Here is a 20,287-nt window from a genome sequence, read left to right as displayed (position 1 = left end):
TGTCATTTCACAGTCACTCAAATCAGAACTGGAATGCCACAAAAACAACTCCCTGTTAGCCCAGAGGAAAAAAAAAAAAAAGAAAGAAAGTAAAGGGGAAATTCAGATTAGTCACAGAGAAGTTCCCCCGCCTGCCTGCAGAACTGCAGAGTTAAAACGGAGAGGCTCTGCTGGGCTCTTTCAGTCGCCCTTTATCTCTGGTCCTGGGCCCTCTGCCTATTGTCTAAGTGATAAGCTGTGTCTTGTCTCCATCTCCTCCCTGTCTCCCTTTGCAACATCTGTGTCGGCCCTGAATCCAGATTGTGAAGATGGAAGGGGTCCAACCCCTAGAAGAGAATGTGGGGAACACACCAAGGCCAAGGTTTGAAAGGAGCAAGCTATTGCTGGTGGCCTCCATAATTCAGGGACTGGGGCTGCTCCTGTGCCTCACCTACGTCTGCCAGCACTTCCGTGCTTCTCAGGTAAGATGCTCCACTGGGCTCTTGCCCTCTAGCTCGTGCTCAGAGCAGCTGCAACAGCTGCAGTCACTCGGAAATAAGCTGATGCCAAAATAGCCGAATGTTTTCATAGAGCTTGGTCAAACATCCTTCTGTCTCTCCTTTGCTTCCTTCTTTTTGTGATGTGGTGGCAGTGGTGTGGCAGAGCAGATGTAGGGCAAGGGAACTGATTCTAGATTTCTTTTTCTTTTGTCTCTGCAATACAAGAACCCTTGTCTTCCCTTAGGGGCCACCACTTTGAAGACTGGGGTCACTGATGCTTCATCTATCAATGCTTCTAGTGATATGTGTGAGCAGACAATTGATCTAAAAAAGGAGGAAAGAGATTGATTCGTCAATTTCAGGAACACTCAGGCAGATTTGCTTTGTAAATAAGGTTGAAAGTATCGATATGAAGTTGTTTGAAATAGCTGACCTTCTATTAAAAAATCATTTACCTTTTGTTTCAAATGAAGAGAGAGATTTCTCACCTACTAGTTCATTTCACACACACACACACACACACACACACACACACACACACACACACACACACAAATCAACAAAAAACCTCAATATGTGGTACTGGGTTATGCCAAAGGCGAGCAGTCAGCAGTCATCCAACGTAGCCCACACGGACAGCAGGGACCCAACTGCTTGAGCCGTCCTTCACCTGTTCTTCCCGGGATGCACTTTAGCAGGATGTTGGAATCAGGTACAGAATCCCAACTGGAACCCCAGGCTCTCAGACGTAGGTTTTGGTGTTCCCACCATGTCTTAATCGCTATGCCAAATGTCTACAGCCACCTTTGCACTTCAAAGGCATTGGTGTGTGTGCATGCCCACACATGCACCCCAATAATTTAATCAGCTGCAAACCTGTCTTGACCGCTCACAAAGACATCACCTTATATTTAGTCAGAAATCACTTTTTCTGGTATTTTCTCACTTTATTGTGATATTCTTTTCTTGCATTTTCCCCTGTCTTCTCTCTCTGCGTTTTTGTTAGTTTTTCAGGTACACCAACATGGTAGGTCTTTAGGGATGCTCTTTAGGACACCTCCTCAGTAGGAGATGTCACTAAAAATAAACCCAAATTTAGTCTAGAACTTCTCATTTCCCTAGCTCGTTCCTCTGGGTCTGAAAATGATCTCCCTGGCAAAGGTCAGAGAGTATAATAGGAAGTATCATTTTTGATGACTAGGTCAGAAACTGGACACTTGTGATTAAGCCAGGAAGAGATGAGCAGTCCTGGCAAATGCCTGGGCATGTTTCTGCCTCCAGGAAGTAGGGGTTTTCGGTACAGGGAGCTTTATGCGAGTGTGGGTGGCTGCGACCATTGTACACACAGAGTACTCACCAACCCTGATTCCTGAAGTCTAGCTGCTGTCCCGCTCAAGTGTCAGACCACAGCAACACACCTGTCAGCTGCTCACCACATCACATGTTCTCTGTGTACAACCTTTGGGGTGACATTCAAAGTTGACGACTTGGGGAGAGAGCTTGTGGGGTGGAGCAATGTGTCCGTGGCAGAGTGCCCAAGACATAGACCGGAATCGGGCTCTTCCGAGAAGAAAACAAAGTAACCAAAAATAGAACAGCTGAGTGCACTCGCCAGGTCTGGGAGCTCTGAGAAGTAACCACAGTATTAGAGATTTCCTTATACTGTGGGGTGATAAAAAGATGGGGCACATGGCCCTAGCTGAGGCCAGCCAAGTGCGCAGGGGCGCTGAGAAAAGAAGGCAAAAAGGTGAGATAGAGGCACAGCCCGCTGCTGTCTGCGTTGGCTTTGGGCATTGAGAAAGAGAGGAGTGCTTTGTGGCAAGGCATCCACCGGCTCCGTGGAAGAGTCAGGAAGGGTTTGAGGACACGGTGCCAATGGTGTGCTGACGTCCAGCAGAGAACCGCTTTCTTGTGCTTTTGACACAGAGACGGAGGCTAACCCATAGGAGGTGTGTTTATGTTCTGGAGACAGAAAGGAATGTCTTTGAAAGTCTTCACTCAATATTAATATTTTTCTAATTTCTAGCTGTTTAACAAGCACAATTTCGTGTTCAAGGGGTGCTTTCAAGAGTTTGTGGAAAAGTGGCATTAAAAGATAAATTTATTTTGGTGCAAAATTTTTTGAAATCCATTCATAGTGGTATTTTTTTTCCCATAATGTGTATTTTCCAAGAATTTTGTTGAAATCCACCCTTGTGTTTATTTAAGAGCCAGGGCAGCATGCTGGGTTCTTCGATGCATTGTCATGGATTTTATTACGGGGAAGGGTAGCAAGGACAGGTCAAGTATATTTTCCCTTAATCTGATCCAGTACTACTGAATGACAATGTGATAGAAGAAATAGAACAGAGTGGTTTTGCAAAGGAGTAATAGACCAGTAGCTTTTAAAACTTATTCACAAGTGTATTTGGAAGAGTGGGGAAGCTGGCCAATCAAATCTCTTCTTTGGTGTGACATGGTGTTTTAGTATTCTGTCCTGACCTGCTTGTCCTCTGCCTGGTTACACTGGATCTCTTGCATGATAGGAGAATGATATTTGGAGCATCACCGTTATTGTCCACAGATTTATTAACCTTGCAATTGCAAGCAAAAAAAATGGCGCTTAAAAAATACAAGTGTTAAGCTCCATTTGGCAGTCAGCACTCCTTTCATTTTTGTTACTAATCTGTCTTCTCTCCACTGGATGAAGTTTCATTCACACACTTGCAAACCAGATTTTATGTTTGTGGTGCCAGAAAACAGAATTTACTCATGCCTCATATAATCCAATTACCACTTCCGGTCATGATTCTATGAGATGTCTTCCAGCTCCTCTCCATATGCGGTTTACACAGTCATGGTACGGGTGTGAGGATGTGAAAAATGCAATACATGAGTTAACTGTGTGTGTGTCTAAGCTTCTGAATTTCCTGGATCTTTTTTGGGGAAGGGTATTTTATTCTACTTTCCTCTTTTTCGAGGAGAGAGGCCTTGTACCTGCTGGTTCAGTATTGTCAGTGTTGTCCACGTGGGTGGCAGGGCCTGAACACTTGTACCGTCTTGTGCTGCTTTTCCCATTCATTCGCAGGGAGCAGGATCAGAAGTGGAGCAACATGGACACACTGGCATCCATAGAGGATGTCAATATCACCGACGGTGGCCTGACCCCTGTGCCACACGCTGGCCTGGATTACCTAGATTTTAACAAGGATCCAATAGTAGTGAATTTCTATACAGGAACTTTGAAATACTTAACTTCTATCTGTACCTATCTAGTGAGTCTGCTTTGGTTTAACATAATATTTTGTTTAGAAAGGGATGTAAGGAGTGAGCATCCTAAGAAAATATCAGATATAAAATGGAATACCTGCGAAAGCAATATACACTGTTTAGATGTTATACTTGGTACTGTGAGGCTTTCAGTGTTATCTGGAGCGGTACCTGGGGAGCAATGGCTGACCAATGCGGGGACTAAGTGGAGAAGCCTTTGTCAGTTGTGTCCATGTGCCTTACAGCTAAGCCCGGTGCGTCCAAGATTTGCAGCATCTTCATCAAAGACCTTCACTGTGTCAGGGCTTCCACAGGTGATGTTTTCAGCAAACCCCACTTCCTGTAAGCTGGGAAATCAGAAGTGGGGCAGCTTGGAAGTGAGTTGAGCAGTTAGAGCAATACATAGAACTTCAGGTGTGATTTGAACCTTTGGACATTTTGGAAGAGTGAGGTGGGCTTGTCTGAAAGCTCATGTCTCAAGCTAGCTTCATTTAAATTTCTGTATCGTCTGATAAGGTTTTTTTGTTGCTGTTGTTGTTGTGTATCAGGCAAATAAAATAGCTTTCAATGCAATTGAATTTTTCCTTTAAAGGGAGATCTTTGAGAATTAAAAGAAAGCATCTGGAATATTGACTTGCTGTATTAGAAAGCATTTTGAGGCTTTCAGAGGAGATACAGATGAAAACGTTGGGTTTTTGAACAAGATATTAGACATAGTCTACTAGATAAGAAGGGCAGATCTAGAGAGAGCAGGCCAATTCCTCGTGTTCACCCAGCAAGTTGATGAGCCAGAAGTGTCCTAGGGCTCTTCCCAGTGCCAAGGCAGCCCTACCAGAATCCTGCCATGGGGTATTTAACTGTGTCCGAGGTCAAAGGCACCAACATGCTTTACAAAAGGATTTTGCTTTGACCTCAACTTCAAGAGGCAGGGTGGGGGTAGAAAAGTGACAGACATGTGGGGACATGTTTAAAGGACAAGAAGAGGAGGGAGGAGACCACTCAAATCTTCTGAGAAGTCAGGAAGCCCAGAGGAGAGGGAAGACTTCAGCTGGCATTAGGAGGAACAAGAGACATTCTTCAAACATACACTGGGAATGGGGGCGGAAGATGGGCAGGACAGCAAGTCATGCAACACGAAGTCAGATGTTCATGGGAAAAAACGGCAAAAGAGACAGCAGACAATCCAGGAGGGGCAGATCCCAAAGGGTCTTCTGAGTCACCCTGTGGGAGCACACTTCGTTCCACTTCCTGCCAAGGAAGTTAGGGAATTTAGCAAAGCTTTGCTCCTCCACATTGTAATTCTCTTGTGTGGTCCTTACGGGCAAATGCGGAAAGGGAATCTGACCTCATCCAGCACTAGAGGGCACCAGAGTGAAATTCATTGTTCTCAGTGTCTTTCAAAGAAAACACACACCTTGACAAAAATAAACACAACACAGCAACATGCAAGAAAGCCGCTTTCCCGGGAAACTTTCCTGCGGAAGTCAAATGCTCGTCTACATATAAAAAGATGGTCAGCATCAGGAAGGGAATATTCACTCCTACACAGTCATGGTATCTTCTAAATGAAAAGTTTAGAACACTTGCTATCCAAGTGTTGGAAATGGAACAGGATAAGCTGGATGAGGATACCCTGGAATCAGTCACACGTATAGAAACACACACGCATGCACGCACACACACACACCACTGGGAAGTGAGCAAACATTTTGTAGTCAGCCATTCTTTTGCTAGCCATATATTTCCATCACACGGAAATCCAAAACCTCCTCTCAGATCTTGTGGGAGGCGCTGGAATGTGAGAGAGTACCCGGACCAGAGTCTAGAGGACTGTAGTTCATCAGTTAGTCCTTTCTGAAATTGGATTGCGGCTGTTGTGAGGAGCATATATTGTATTGCAGAGCCTAGTAAAGGTTCAGATTAGTATTACTCTTATTCTTGAACATGAATCCATAAATTGATATGGATACTTTATAATACATACCTCCCTCACCCCCTTGCCAACACACATACCCCTATAATATACACATGATAACTCAAAATTCTGAAAACAAATCATAATGATGTTTAGCCTTAGTTTCACAGAACTTAATCCTCCTAGGATAATTTTTAAAATAAAAAGTCCACCTTTGAATGTTTCTGCTATTTATATCTCTATTTTATCACATGCAAGTAGGTGGATGGATGGATGGAGAAACAGATCCCAGGTGGTTCATTAACCAAATGCTGAAGGAAGCTTCAGACTCAAGCCAAGTCTCCCAGGTGGGTGTCAGGGTCGAGAGCCCTCACCTGCTGCTCCCGTAAGCCATGGGGGGAGCCAACTTTAAGGAGGACACCCACTTCTTTTGCTTATCAAACAGGCTTTTTTTTAAAAAATCATGTTGGAAATAGTATCTGTCCAGAAGATTCTCTCATCCCTGAATGCCTTGGGACTTTGCCATATCTCTGAAGTGCAAGTGGCCTTAGATCTTTTACCCTAGCCATTCTAATTGAGAAGGAGAGAAAGTGAAAGGATTCATTTAGCCCTAGGAATCCTTGCTCACAGCCCATGTCTTTGTCTACTCTAACCTGTGTCTTACCAAGGCAACATTCTCCCCTTTTTAATGCAGTAAGTGAAATGAAAGGAAGAATAAGTGATTGAGAAATGTTGCTACTCTCTTTGAACTCAAGGGCTAATGGGATCATTTAAAAGTCTCGAGTAGTGTATGGTGTGTTGCTTAGAGATAGTGTCAGACATTGGGTGATCTTTCCGTGAATACTAAAGATCTGGGCAATGGATTAATTTTAATTTAGTTTAGCTAATGTCTGTTCTTTGAGTGCCAAATATGAGATGTTAAGAAGTACGGACATGCAGCGGGAACCAAAATTAGTCTGTCGGTTTCATGGAGACTAGGCTGGAGTGAGAAAGGATATTATGGTGGAAGCTTAACTGCACGGAGCTCGCAGAAATGTTTTGGCAGATTCTCCTGCGAGTGGATTTTGAAGACTTCCTCAATTAATGTGGAACAGGAAATCCACACGTAAGAAAATTTTCCTTTTGAGGACATACAGTTGGTGGATTAGCTCAATCACATATTTTGAAGGTATGCTCATATTACTTGCACATTTGCCTGTATAGCTGACGATTCGTCTTTGGAATTTGTCAATTGCTGAATATTGGAGAAAATGAAGCCACGGGTCCTGTTTTTTGAGTAGAGCTGAGGGAGACCTCCCTAAGGGAAAGCTCATATAGCCATTGCCAGAGAGAAATAGACAGGAGACAAGCTAGACAAGCTAGAGGAAGCGATTAGGATATTATTCAGGCTGTGTACTGGAGAATAAGGTATTTTGTAATGAGCTTGCAGTGAAAATGTGCCAAGTGTGAATAAATAGATTTCAATTGACAAATGCTTTCTCTTGGCCTCATGTGTTAGTTTTCAGCCAGCAATTCAAAATTTCGTTAAATTTTTTGGTGAATGTTTGTTAAGAGTACAGATTTTGTGTATCTCAATGATACAATTCTAAGAATACAGTGAACCTTTCTTCTCTGTCTACAGCTCTTAGTTCCTCTCCTTTTCTTCCTTTAATTCTTGCAATAGAATGCTCTTTCGCTTTACTTTAGTATCACAGTATCCATAATGTTAAACAAATAGATAGTAAGACCACTGTTCCACAGAAATAACGGACACTAAAGCTATATATTTTTCTTATACTTTTTTTTTGTATTTTGTATTAATTATCACATACTAGGGAAAGTATATGATCTTTGTCTTTTGGGAGCTGGCTCATATTACTAAGCATAATGATTTCCAGTTGAATTCATTTTGTTGCAAAAGACAAAATGAAAACTTAACAAAGTTTTCAAACCAAAGATATTTATCACTAAGAAATGTAACTTCAGGAATACCTTTTGGACTATGGGAGATCCTTTGACTAAATAACTTTTTTTTCTATTCCTTTCTCTGAATAGCATCCTGAAATTCTCTGATCAGAAGTAGAGGCTCGTCCCTTTGTTCTAGTGAGAGTATGCCAAACCCATCAGGATCAGTCTATGTTCTCAGTCCACTATAGTGGATAAACATGAAAAACGCCAGCTTCCTGGTTCTGAGGCTCCTGGAGTCACACCCTGAGGGTTCCTGACGTCATACTTTCACCATCCCTCAGCTGTGCTATGCCATGAAGTCCGAGGAGCGAGTAGGTGTGGTTTTGTGCCCAGTGGAGGTGGGCAGAGAGAACCCTGTCACAAATCTGTTTCCCCACCATTCTCCACTGACTCACTTCCCAACCTACACTCTCCTCCAGGATCTTGACATCGTGACCTGGTGTCGAGCAAGGAACGAAAGAGCCCGCAGAGTCAGTGTAGAGCCCACTTCCTGGTTCGGGACTTGATGCAAATGTCAAATGAGTGTTAAGGCCAATAGGCCCATACCACATCCTCCTGACTCAGAATTAGAGGCTCAGCCTCTGCAATGCTGGGCTCCTGAAACAAGTGTCACTTCTTGGGACTTGAGGCTGATGGATCAACAGCTGACATCAGAATCCATCTGTTCCTGGACAGCTCAGTGTGAAAATTGCCGAGGGCCACTTTGCACTCCATCTGTGGACCTACTGTGCGTGTCAGGACAGTTGAGCTTTCTTTTTTTCTTTCTATATTCAGAAGAATGTTTTATTTTGACAACCATTTATTCATAATTGGAAGGATTACAGAGACAACCAACCTTATAGGGTTGATTGGGAAGTTGTTTCTGGAGAACTCAGTATTCTGAGATTTAACTGAGTACTTTCAAAACTATCCCAATAAAAATTTATTTTGAGAAACTTGAAAAATTTTAATTCACATAGGATAATTATACATATTATGGGATACAGCATGATAATTCCATTCATGAATATAATATATGATGATCATTAGCATTTTCATTGCTAAGAATTTTTATTTTTTGAGTTGGGTCTTTCACCTGGATGCAGGGGCCCAAGTGCTTGGGTCCTCTTCCTGGTGTTCCCAGGTGTATTAGCAGGGAACTGCATTACAAATGGAACAGCACGCAGTTAGGATGACAGCATCGAAAGTGACAGCTTATCATCTAAGCCACAATGCCCACTTCTATTATTTTTCTTAATATGAAAGGAATGATCTCATTTCTAAATCTTTCCCAGTGATGCCAACAGCTGCAATTTTTTTTTTTATTATTATTCTGTGGAACCCTAAAAGATGTGTTATCTGTTGGTGTTTACTAAAGGCTCTGTGTAGAGACTATTTGCCCAAATGTCATTCAAGCTTGTCAACAACAAAGATTTTATGCTTTTTAAGAAACTATTTATTTTATTTAATTGAAAGGTAGAGGGATAAAGATCGAAGGAGACAGACAGACAGACAGATAGATGGATGGATAGATAGAAATATTTTATATGTTGGTTCACTCCCCAGATGGCTGTAACAGCTAAGACTGGATCAAGCCAGTCAGGAGCCAAGAACATCATCCTGTGTACCAGGGCCCCAAGTACTTGGGCCATCTCTGCTTGCTCAGGTATATTATCAGAGAGCTGAGTGGGAAGCAGAGCAAATTGTGTTCAAACTGGTTGTGCTACACTGCCAAAACTAAATGTGTGCTCCAGATCTTTTTGTCCTGAGAGCTGAGTGCAGTTCCTGCAATGCAGAATGTAGTTAGCTTTTGGTGCTTTTTCTAATCAAGCCACCAAGTAATACAACGACTGCGTTACTCATTCAATTACTGAGTAATGTTTGACAGTACAGCCAACAGTTCTTGAGTACTAGCTATGGATGAGCGTGTTTTTAACGCATTGTTGAATATGCAGTGTTTGGATTTAGTCCTTCAGAAGTTTCAAATCTGAGCCTTGGATCCTTGCACAATACATATGCCTGTGACTGTACACGAAAAGCAACAAATGACGGCCCAAATGTTTAGGTTCCCTCAACCATGTAAGAGACTGTCGAGGGGGCTCCTGACTCCTGGCTCCAGTCTGGCTCACTCCTGCTGTTGTGTAAATCAGTGCCTCGAAGGTCTCACATTCTTGCTTTCAAATCAGTCAAATAGTCATTCGATGTTTATAAATAAAGCTAAAGCCAAGAAAAGGTGCATAACTTTTCTGGATTCCAAAACTGGAAACTCTATGGTCTGAGCTGATTCTGATCTCTAAGGCTAAGTAAGCTCTTTGCCCTGTTCTACCAAGCTTTAGATTGAAACTCGAACCAATAGTTGGCTAGAGCACAGGACACACACAAGATTTGTGTGGCAATGAAGCTCAGGCAGGATGTTTGAGGCTGATGGAAGTGGGCCTGCACGTGTGCACCGTGTGAGTAGGATACAGAATGAAGGTGGAAATGGTGGGAGGGCAGGATGCGATTTCTACTTCACTTTCCATATTGATACCAATTCTTATTGGTAGGGGAGACACAGGTTGGGGATACACACGTGTGTATGCCTGGTGACATGCAGAAGAGCAGGGCCTTTATTCCTCAGGGTCTTTGGAGAGGCTGTCTTTCAGGGTACTGCTGTGTGCACAAAGGGCACTTATTTAAGTGCTGCAGACAGCACAGTTGGAACTCCCATTTCTAGACTGCTCACCATCTCTCTCTACATGCTCAGCATGTTGATTCATGTTGCTACAGAGGCCCAGTCACTGATAGGGCTTAGGAAGGGTGTCTTCCTGCACGGCCTGCTGTTCCACTTGCTAAGTCTTGCAATTGTCCTTGTGTCAGGAGTAGGGGATTTCTCATCTGCGTGGGGAGTCCCCAGTGGAATCTACTTGACTGGGATTCTTAATTTGCCTGAAAAGTGGGAAGCAGGGCTTGCACTCCCCAGGGCAGAAAAGCATACTTTTGTCCACACCTTTTGCTTAGAACATACTGGCAAAAGTAATTTTGGGGGAAAAGCTGCAGACACAATAGCTTTTTGTTTTCTGTTTCCTTTTCAGTAGCTAATACAAACGTAAGGTGCAAAAGTCAAGAAAACAAAAGTAGATCATGAAAAGTAAATGCCCTGCTTAATTGACCTCAGGTTTCCGATTCCCTTCTCCAGACACAATATCTGCAACCAATCTCTTGTGTTTTCCTCTTGGGTGTATTCAACACCCTTGGAGATATTATTGGTTATTAAAAAACAAACAGATGGCAAGGCAATATGCTTTATGGAGGATTCTTCCTTTGTTTTCTCTTGATACATCTTGTACTTACTTCATATTCAATTTATTTACTTTTAAGCACCAGATCATTATAGATATTTTACCCACTAGATTTATTTATCTTTATTATCTTTCTTGTTTTTATTGCTGCTGAATTTCATTCAAGTTTGGTTTTTGAAGTTGCTGAAGGGAAAAGAATGATCCAATTTTTTTTTTAAGACCTCAGCTGAATCTACTGGCCTTGGTGGATTAGACAGTGTTCAGTGGGAGTAGGATGATTACCAGTGGGATACAGTGAAAGATCAAAAACATACAGCAAGCTTCCAGAATGCATTTCCAGTATATTCTGGGATTCTCCTGTTATGGTGCATTGACTAGTTGCAGTCTTTTTCATGATGGAATCTAACAGTGCTTCCTAACCAAATGACTTGTTGAGGGTCCTGTTATCTACTATTGGAAATCGGGGCTCAGCAAGATGAATCAGTATATCAAAGAAGAGCTTAGTAGAAATGAGCACAGTCCTCAGATACTTGTACAGAGCAGAAAAGCAAGGGAAGTGGGTGAGAACACTGGGTCTAATCTTAAGGAAAGCAAATCTTTTCCTCTACAGGCCATTGTATTTCTGCTTCACTAGATACGGTTCATCAATTCTATCCATTTTTCATTTTCTAAAATTGTATCCTTAGGGTGGGCACTTGGCACAGTGCATGAGAAGCTCCTGTGCAAATTTTATCAAAGTGATGGGGTTGAGTCTCAGCTCTGCTTCTGAGTCCACCTTCCTGGGAAGAAAGAGGTGACATTCAAGCCTCCTGGACTCCTGAAATCAACCTGACCAGAACTCTGGGAGTGAGCCAGACAATGGGAAATCTTTGCCTGTTTGCCTTTCAAATGCCTCGTCATAAACACATCATGAAAATGTCCTGTTTCTTTCTCCTAGGTGTCCCTCCAGTTCGCTCCCGTTGAAAGCATCCAAGCACAACTACAAAGTAAGTGTTACTGAAAGTTTAAGTGATTCATATGTTTGAAACAATCTTCTCTTCAGTCTTTTTACTTAGTTTACAATGTAAGATCTGTCCTTTTCATTATACAGCCCTTAAGTCTTAGAATTTTTGAAGCTTTTATAAGGTTGTCAGTATGGAAACAAGACGCATAAGGAAGAAAAGGGCAGTAATTCATTATCAAATATATTTTTATCTCTGTGTTAGTTACATGAGCTGCTTCAGTTAAATTTCATGCTTTTCAGTAAGACTTATTCTCATTTTTCAACTAAGGAAATTATGTCTGCCCTGACTTTAACACATCACCTTTTCTCTCTTGGGACAAGATTATAGCTCAACGAGAGTTGGGAAAATCCTCCAGATATGAAAATAGGATGATTGTTGGACCGTGATACAATCATTGTTTGGGCTTATGATTGATATTACAACAATGACCAGTGGCTTCTAAGTGACTATTCAATTGCATATCGAGTTCTACTAAGCTTGAAGGAAGTTTCTTTTGCTCTCCAGAAGTGTTCTTCATTTCCAATCCAAACTATGCTGTCTGGACCAGATATAAAGCAAGCCTTACTAAATCGTGGTCAGCAGTAGGGGCCTATTCTTACCCAAAGCCAAGGAAAAATGGCAAGAATATGGTGTGTCCAGGATGTTGTTGCTTGGCCATTCAGGATGATATTGGGGCTGGAATGCTGGATTAAAAAATTTTAAAATGTAGATTTTGGCTTGTATGTGATACAACCCTGTACAGACTTACCAAGCCTGTTACTCTGCTGGCTTCTCTTCCTCCCCTCCTTTGCATTCTCCTGGGGCAGCAACTCCTCTTGGGGCACTTTCTCAGAAGAACTAGCAATGGAAAGGAAAAGGGAGAAGACAGTCTGTGTCTTTGGGTTCTTTCCCTGGGGTGCTTTGGAGCTTTCCCTGAGCTCGAGGGTATTCCGTGTTTAGCTCTCTTACTAAGATTCAATAAATGCTGTTGATAAGTTCAGTGCTTTGTGGACATGGTCAGGTGAAGGGAGAATAGGGAACAGTTAAAATGATTGCTTTGCTTGAGCTTCAAAGTGAGGGTAGTATACAGGACCAGGGTGAGGGGAACCAATGCCGTCCTTTGCTGTAGTCCAGCCACTGAATGAGAGGAAGCGCTGAAGTTGTCAATCTTGGAATGTCCTCAAAAATGAAAGAAATCCTAGATTACAACTCTGGAATCCCAGCCCCGTTAGTAATTGTTTTGCCCATGAACACTAGCTTTTCTTGCTTTTCCATTCCACTGATGAACAAGATTTCCACCTAAAGTGCTCTCTTTCTACAATCTCTCTGTGTAACGTTGTTTGTTTGTTTTTTACCTTTAGCCTTATCATCGGATGGGTGTGAAAACAACTTCATCATCACACTCCTAAAAACTTATGGAAACATGGAAGTGCAGAACAAATCAGTCGTCATCCGGTGTGATGGGTTTTATCTCATCTCACTGAAGGGTTACTTCTCTCAGGAAGTCAACATCAACCTTCACTATCGGAAGGGTGCGGAACCCTTCCCAATCCTGAAAAAGGACAGGTTTGCCAACTCCAACGTGGTGTTAAGATTGGGTTACAAAGACAAAGTCTACTTGAATGTGACCACTGATAGTAACTCCTGTAAGCAGCTCAACGTGAATGCCGGGGAACTATTTGTCATCCATCAAAATCCGGGTGGTTACTGTGCTCCGTAAGGATCTCATGGGCGCACCGAAAACCAGACACCAGACACACCAAGCTAGGGGTGCACAGGACAGAGCTCTCCCTGTGTTTGGAAGAACTGCTCCAGGTCAGTCACCTGTGACATCACTGGAAGCAACTGCCTCTCGTGACCCCCACCTCAGGGATGTTTAAAACTTATTTGCATGTCAGCTAACCTTATCCTTCTGTCCTCCCAATCCCTAACCTTCATTTTCCTGCATGGCCTCAGGCTGATCAGCACCTCTCCGAAAAAGAGAAAGCAGATGCTGAATCTTCAAGCTGTAGCGTTATTATTCAAACAGTTGTCACGATAAACTTAGGGTATTGAGAAAGACTCTCGACTACCATTTGCTGGAATTGGGCATGTGTGTGGCCTTGTCAAAACGAAGGAACAGGATTATGGATCTGCAGAAGGTGGTGTGGACTAACCCTTGGGAACGGTTAGATTGGTCTCACTTTGCATCTTGTCTCAATGTGTCTCTCGTTTGAAGAGAATTTCAAAGAAATATCAGCCTTTGAAAATCAGAACGTGCTCTGGGCTTTCATTCTTTGCTGCTTTGTTTCCCATCCTCCAAGCACACTTAATAGGAATGTCCCTGAAATTGTGATGTTGTGAATAACGTAGTTAGTGGTTCAGAGCAAACCTATTCAGGGAGCATGAGCTCGTTTATTGTGAAGGCTCTCTTACTACACAGCAATGGGGACTGTTTAGGGTAAAAGACAGCAAGATTTTGAGCAGCTAAGGGGGAAAATTGCATCTTCTGCCACAAAATCGTTTACACTTATCTTCATGCTGGTCCTGAGATGGCCACTCAACTGTAAGTACCACACTGCTGGCTCCAGCTGAAGTGATGCTGTTCTCCAATGTGATTTTACATCAAATAATATGGACTAGCTATTCCGTCCTACGAGAACACGGGCAATGAGTTCTGTGTAGAAGTAATGTAATACCACATAAATCTCCCATGAATAATTGAAACTTGAACTTACCAAGACTTGGTACCAGTCAACATCAAGGCCCCAAGGCCGTTGAAGCCTCTTAGGTTTAATTTCAGTGTCTTCCCTTACTTTAATATGGGCACCAAGCTTATGACATTGTGGAGATATGTGATCTTTCTAAATGTAAAATTGCCATGTGATTTATAACTTTTCTGTGCTGAGAGTGACAAATTTATTCTTTTAATAACTTCTTATTTTTCATATCGCATAAATAGAGGATGTGAAACATGGGATCTTTCTGCATATTTCTTGTCATCAAAGAAATTCTATGTGCTGTAATTCATTGATTATCTCTAGGATCTCCAGAAAGATACACTAAATAGTCTTACTTACATTTAGTAAGTATTCTTTTCTGTCTGGCGTAGTTTTCTGTGTCCTGTTAAGTCCTTATAGGAAATTCTGAACAAACTCATGGGCAATGTATAGCTTGAGGAAGGTATACATGGATTTCAAGGATTCTTTGCATTGTAACAAACATTTTAAATTCAATTTTTGATGAACTTTTGGAAGTACTCTTGTATCTCTAATTCCCCATATATTTTACTTTGTGATGGGAAAAAAAAGCCAAATTAAGATACAAAATAAAAGAAATCACATTGCAAGTTCAGAGTAATCAAGCTCTGAGTGGCTACTAGGGACATTCGAGTCACATCATAGTCAGAACCGTAACGAAACAAGTACAGACCATCTCCTGGGGACCAGTTGGGGGTTAAATACCTTCCATGAATGACTCTGAGAAATATATTACATGATATCTACCTTGACTACTTAGAAGATTTATGTGTATGAGTGTAGCTTACTTATTGTTGTCGATTGCATTGCAGTTACTTAAGTATGATATTTTGAAAAGTAAATGTGACTTCAGGTAATATTTAAGGAAATGTATTATTTTTTTAAAGTTTGGAATTCCTGTGTTTCTTATGGAAGTGCAGTGAGCATGCCAGACCTGAGCGTAACTGTGGCATACTCATCTTCCGCCCATCTCAGCAGCAGCCTGCGTGGGGTGCTCATCTTTAGTGCAGAGCCTGGCCCAGCAGCAGCCCCTGACCGTGGTTGCACCTGGCCTACACCTAGGCTTGCTCTCCTCAGCCACAGGGTCAGCTCGTCCATGTTGTAATCTTACTCTGCCTCTTTTTACCCACTGTGTTTTAATGCCTTGACGTCATGGCCTTCAAAAGAATCATTAACCATTTTGTATGCACCGCAGAGTTTTGTGGAAAGAGAACTAAGTAAAAGGAGTTAGGAACCCTGTTGACCCAGTCACTAGGTCAGTGGCCTTGGGCAGATAATTTCCGATTTCTGGATCTTGCTTTGCTTTCTTGTTAAAGGAAATAGATGGTAAATGTGTAACAGCTTAGACTACGCTCATGGTCTTAGCTAGGAAAGCTATATTAAATTATTTTGTACTTATTGCTCTGAATTAAGGGATATACTCTTCTGTTTTACTACTTTTTTTTTTTTTTTTTGGCTGTGGACAAGTTCATGTCCTCCATCAATCTTCTTGGTGACTCTTGGAAGAGCCATCAATAGCTCTTTCCTAGTCTAGTGGCTTTCTGTTCTCAGAACGCTTCAGGGACCCCAATCTTGATCCATATTGTCATTTGTTTCTAAGAGTACTGGGCAGGTCCCCTATTTTAAGCCATAATTTTGTATTTGTGCTTTCCTAGGCCTAAGAATGTTAATATTGGTTTAAATAATATAGTTAATAATAATATTAATATTTACATTGAAACAAATAAAAAAGCCTCAGAATCCACTGCTGGTGAAGTGTTGCAGTTTTCATTTATTGTCCTCGTCCGGCTAGCCAATCCCCTGACGAAGGGCAGATGAGGTAAGCTCTCTGCCTTCCTGTCTGTCTGCGGTTGAAGCCAATCAAGAGTGACCAGGGGATGACTGGGTTGCAAAGTCCACTTCGGCTTTTGAGATGTCCTTGGGAGTTTCCCAGAATGCTCTTTCACACTTCGGGAGCTTGTCCCCAGCCGAGTTCCACCATGCAGTGCGTTTCTGCCCTTGTGTCTAACTGTGGGCTGCTCCCCTTGCTTAACAGTAACCATCTCTGCTGCGCCATGACCTTTACTGGGTCTGACCTCGGTGACCCCTCTGCTTCCCCTGGTGCTGTTGCTGAATCTGCTCTTGGAAATTCGTGTCCCAGCTTTCTTAGCGTCTCCCTTATCTGGTCTTTTCTTGCCATCCCTCATCTCTGCCTTTCACCGTCTTCATCTTCATCCTCTTGCTCTGCCCGCCCACTTTGGTGCTTGTGCTCCTCAATGCCTTCCTACTTTTCCACACATAAGGCGGTCGGTAAATTGCAGCCTAGCCCGTGTGTGTGTTTTATTTGCTTGGTAAGCTGGATTGAATTGCCAACATTTAAACAATGGGAAGTTTCTGACTTCTTTGGAAGACAATATTGGTAAGTTTGGTGAAGCTGCTGGACCCACTTTCAGGGCAGCAGCAATTTTAAGAAGGTTTCCTTTGCAGGAGGTTCTCTATACTCAGCTTCTTCAGAGTTCTCACTACCCACACAATGTGTAAACGCATTTGCGCTAACTTATGTCCTGATTTGCCGCCAGGCCTGGAGACATTTGAGTTGTGGTTTCTGTTCTTTCCACTTGCCAACCTCACTGACTGTTGCGTCTTCAACCACTGTTCACACTCTAGCAATATCTAAAACCATCTGCTGGTCTGGATGTCCTCTGCTCCAGTGCCACATGTATTGCCAGCATTGGTAATTAGGAATGAATTATTCTGGGTGTTAGAGTTTATACTAATCATTTTTAAAGTAGGTATTATTATTATTACTGGTTTATATAAGAGCTTGGGACTCCAAGCAGTAAAGGCGAGCAAGGCTGTTCAGTGGTGGGACTCAGGTTCAGTTTCCTAACTCCACTGTCCTTGCCCTGGGCAGTCCTGGCTGAGGATGCCCACAGCAGGCTGCTCCCCTCCTTGTCAGCTGCTCCTCCTGGTCTGTGAGGTTGGCCAAGGCACACAGTCACTGTTGAAGCTGAAAGCCTCGATGCCTTCCTACTTTCCTCCTCATCCTGTCCCTACCCAGAATCCTGTGGCCTCCCTGACTCTCCTCATTAAATCTCTTTCTATTACTGCAGCAAGAAAGCCTCAAGTTCACCTGCTTCAGTCTGCATTCTGTTCTCTGATCTAATCAGAACAGAGTAGGTTGATTCAGTTAATGAGCAAAACGAGCAAATAAAATAAAGCAAAATGCCATGGTTTGAAAACAATTGTACTGGAGCCTAGTCTTCAACTGGGGCTCTGTCATTCACTAATTTTGTGATGTTGATAAATTCATCACATTTTTATTTTGTCTGAAAACAAATTTTAAAACTACCCTGAATTGTAATGTCCTATCAGTTAAACGAGTTATGATTAAGATAAGAGATAGTTTCTGTGGAATATTTGTTTCATTGCCTGTAATAGTCTCAAGAAATTATAATTTACAGAATCATCATCAATTCTTTATGGCAGAAAGTATCTGATGCATATCACAGCTGTGCGGGCTACAGGATGGGAGATCAAAGAGAATAATGGAAGAGTTTTGCCAATTTGTATTGGAGAAAGAGAAGGAAGGAAAACATGAGGGAGCCAGGCAGCACCCAGCAGAGGAGGGAGCCAGGCAGCACCCAGGAGAGGAGGGAGCCAGGCAGCACCCAGCACAGGAGAGGAGAGAGCCAGGCAGCACTCAGCACAGGAGGGAGCTGAGGTTGCCACACAGCCCTTCTCTGCAGCTATGGACACCATCAAGTCCCTCCACTTTCCACAGGATAAATAGCCAGCTTCCACAGAGTTGCAGTTTAGAACTGATGTTGTGCAAATGCAAGGAGTGTGACTGCAACTGCATTCCTGCTATGACCTTTAGCTCATTATATGTTCATGAAAATAAAGTTGTATCTCACACATATCTTCCCACTAGGAACTTGATGCAGTGACAGGAGCTTTCGGAAAAAAAAAAAGACAGGAAATGAGCAGTACTCCATTATGTTTCACTATGCATGAATAGTAAATTAATCTCACCACCTGCAGATGCTGCCTATGTAGCCAGTTCAGCTAGCAGCTGGCCATGGCCTTGGTGCGTGGAGCCATGCCTTCTCTAGTGGACATGCTTGCTTCTTACAAATGAACCTTGTTCTCTGTTCTTTATTTCATCTCACCCATGAATTTCTTCTGGCATCAAAGATGGGAACTTGGGTTCAGATACCCCAGAAGTGTATGTTGCATAAGCCCCAAAGTAGGAATTATTCCAGCAGAGAGCTGGATGGGAAGTGGAGCAGCTGGGACTAGAAGCTGCATCTATATGGCATTCTGGTGCTGTAAGGTGGAGGATTAGTCCATTGAGCCACCATGCTGGCCCCATGTACATTATAATTTTTAAGACAGAAATTTATGTATGATTATGGTAGAGGTTAAGGATTAACAGATAGTCTGAGGATGACATATTGGAGGTATTGAAATTCCAACTAGCAATTTTGGATCAGAACTTGAAATGACAAACATATACAGTTTATGAGTGAGAATTTACCACAATTTTGGAAAACAGCCCAAGTTCTCATCAATGCCATTTTTCACTTTATTTTGTCAGCTGAACAAAGCTTTTTTATTTTTATTGGAAAAGACTAAGGAAAATAAGTATAGAGGAAGCAAATTTAAAATACTTTTGTCTAAAGATGTAAACAAGGATTCTTATGTTCAAAGCTATTATTTAATAAAGACCATATTAGCTGTTTTCAGTAGCACCTTAAAATATTGGGAGGGATGTTATGGGCAATCAAAATAATTGTTTAGGATTTCAATAGCTTGTTCTATATTATTTGCTACTTAGATATGTCCTGTTTCTAGATTTTTAAAAGGTTTATTCATTTTACTTCAAAGTAAGGGTTATATAGAGGATGAGAGAGAGAGAGAGGGAAAGAGAGAGAGGTCTTCAATCCATTGGTTTATTGCCCAGGTGGCTTCTAAGGCCAGAGTTGGGCTGCTCAAAAGCTGGGAGCATTCCAATGCATAATATTTCTTAGAAGACAAACATTTAAAATCCAATATAATTTTGTGGTTGTATTTGAATTCTGAGGATTTTGAATTTATAAGCTCAGAGGCAAAAATCAGGAAGTTGGTTAATATTTTGCTTATATTAAAATGCTACTTTGTTGACTAAACTGCAGCTACCGAGTTTTCATTGTGTGTTTTGGTGTATTTACTGTGCCGGATATTGGAAATACAAAGCACCCAATAGTTTCTTCCTCTTGAGTTTTGAGGAAAGGGTATGTGTGAGTTGAAGCGTCAAGAAACTGGAAAGCTGGAAACCAAGTAAGAATCTGGGTGCTAGTGACTGTGGGGAAGAAAAGCATTATTCAACACAGCAGTGATTACAAAACCTAGCATATGTGTCTGAGAAAGAAATTTGCTCATTCTTTCAAAAATGTTGTTTTGAGAGATATGAAAAAGAATTTTAAAAAAGCTTTGAAGATGAAAAGAGAGTGAGATAAGAAAAAAACAAACAAACTACGTGGTCTACTTTAAATTTGGAAGAATCAAAACCTCTCTGGGGAGATGACATTTAATGTAAGATCTGAAAACTGGAAGAAATGAGCTCTGTAACAGGTAATAATTTTATGTATTTAATATCCTAAACGTTTTGTCATTACACGTATTATTTCTACTTATTGAAAGAGGCAGTTTACTGCAGAGCAGCTTGCCGTGTTGAACGCTCACAGCGGCCTCC

At 42.0% G+C, this 20,287-nt stretch overlaps 1 protein-coding gene and 1 long non-coding RNA gene across 2 annotated transcripts in view; one reads left to right on the top strand and one right to left on the bottom strand.

Moving 5' to 3' along the window:
• LOC121159288 overlaps positions 1–20,287 on the bottom strand; it is an 86,159-nt gene that overhangs the window by 28,507 nt on the left and 37,365 nt on the right. The gene's annotated exons all lie outside the window — the stretch shown is intronic.
• TNFSF4 (TNF superfamily member 4) lies at positions 309–13,666 on the top strand. Its single transcript, XM_040984269.1, has 3 exons — positions 309–461; positions 11,788–11,836; positions 13,195–13,666. The coding sequence occupies exons 1-3, from the start codon at positions 309–311 to the stop codon at positions 13,551–13,553; spliced, it is 561 nt and encodes a 186-aa protein (XP_040840203.1). The 3' UTR covers positions 13,554–13,666.

The sequence above is a fragment of the Ochotona curzoniae genome, unplaced genomic scaffold, assembly GCF_017591425.1.
Source record: "Ochotona curzoniae isolate NIBS_2020 unplaced genomic scaffold, NIBS_Ocur_1.0 contig_4105, whole genome shotgun sequence".
NCBI classification, from domain to species: domain Eukaryota; kingdom Metazoa; phylum Chordata; class Mammalia; order Lagomorpha; family Ochotonidae; genus Ochotona; species Ochotona curzoniae.
Note: the sequence above shows the minus strand (reverse complement) of the source record. Positions and strands in the feature narration are given on the sequence as shown.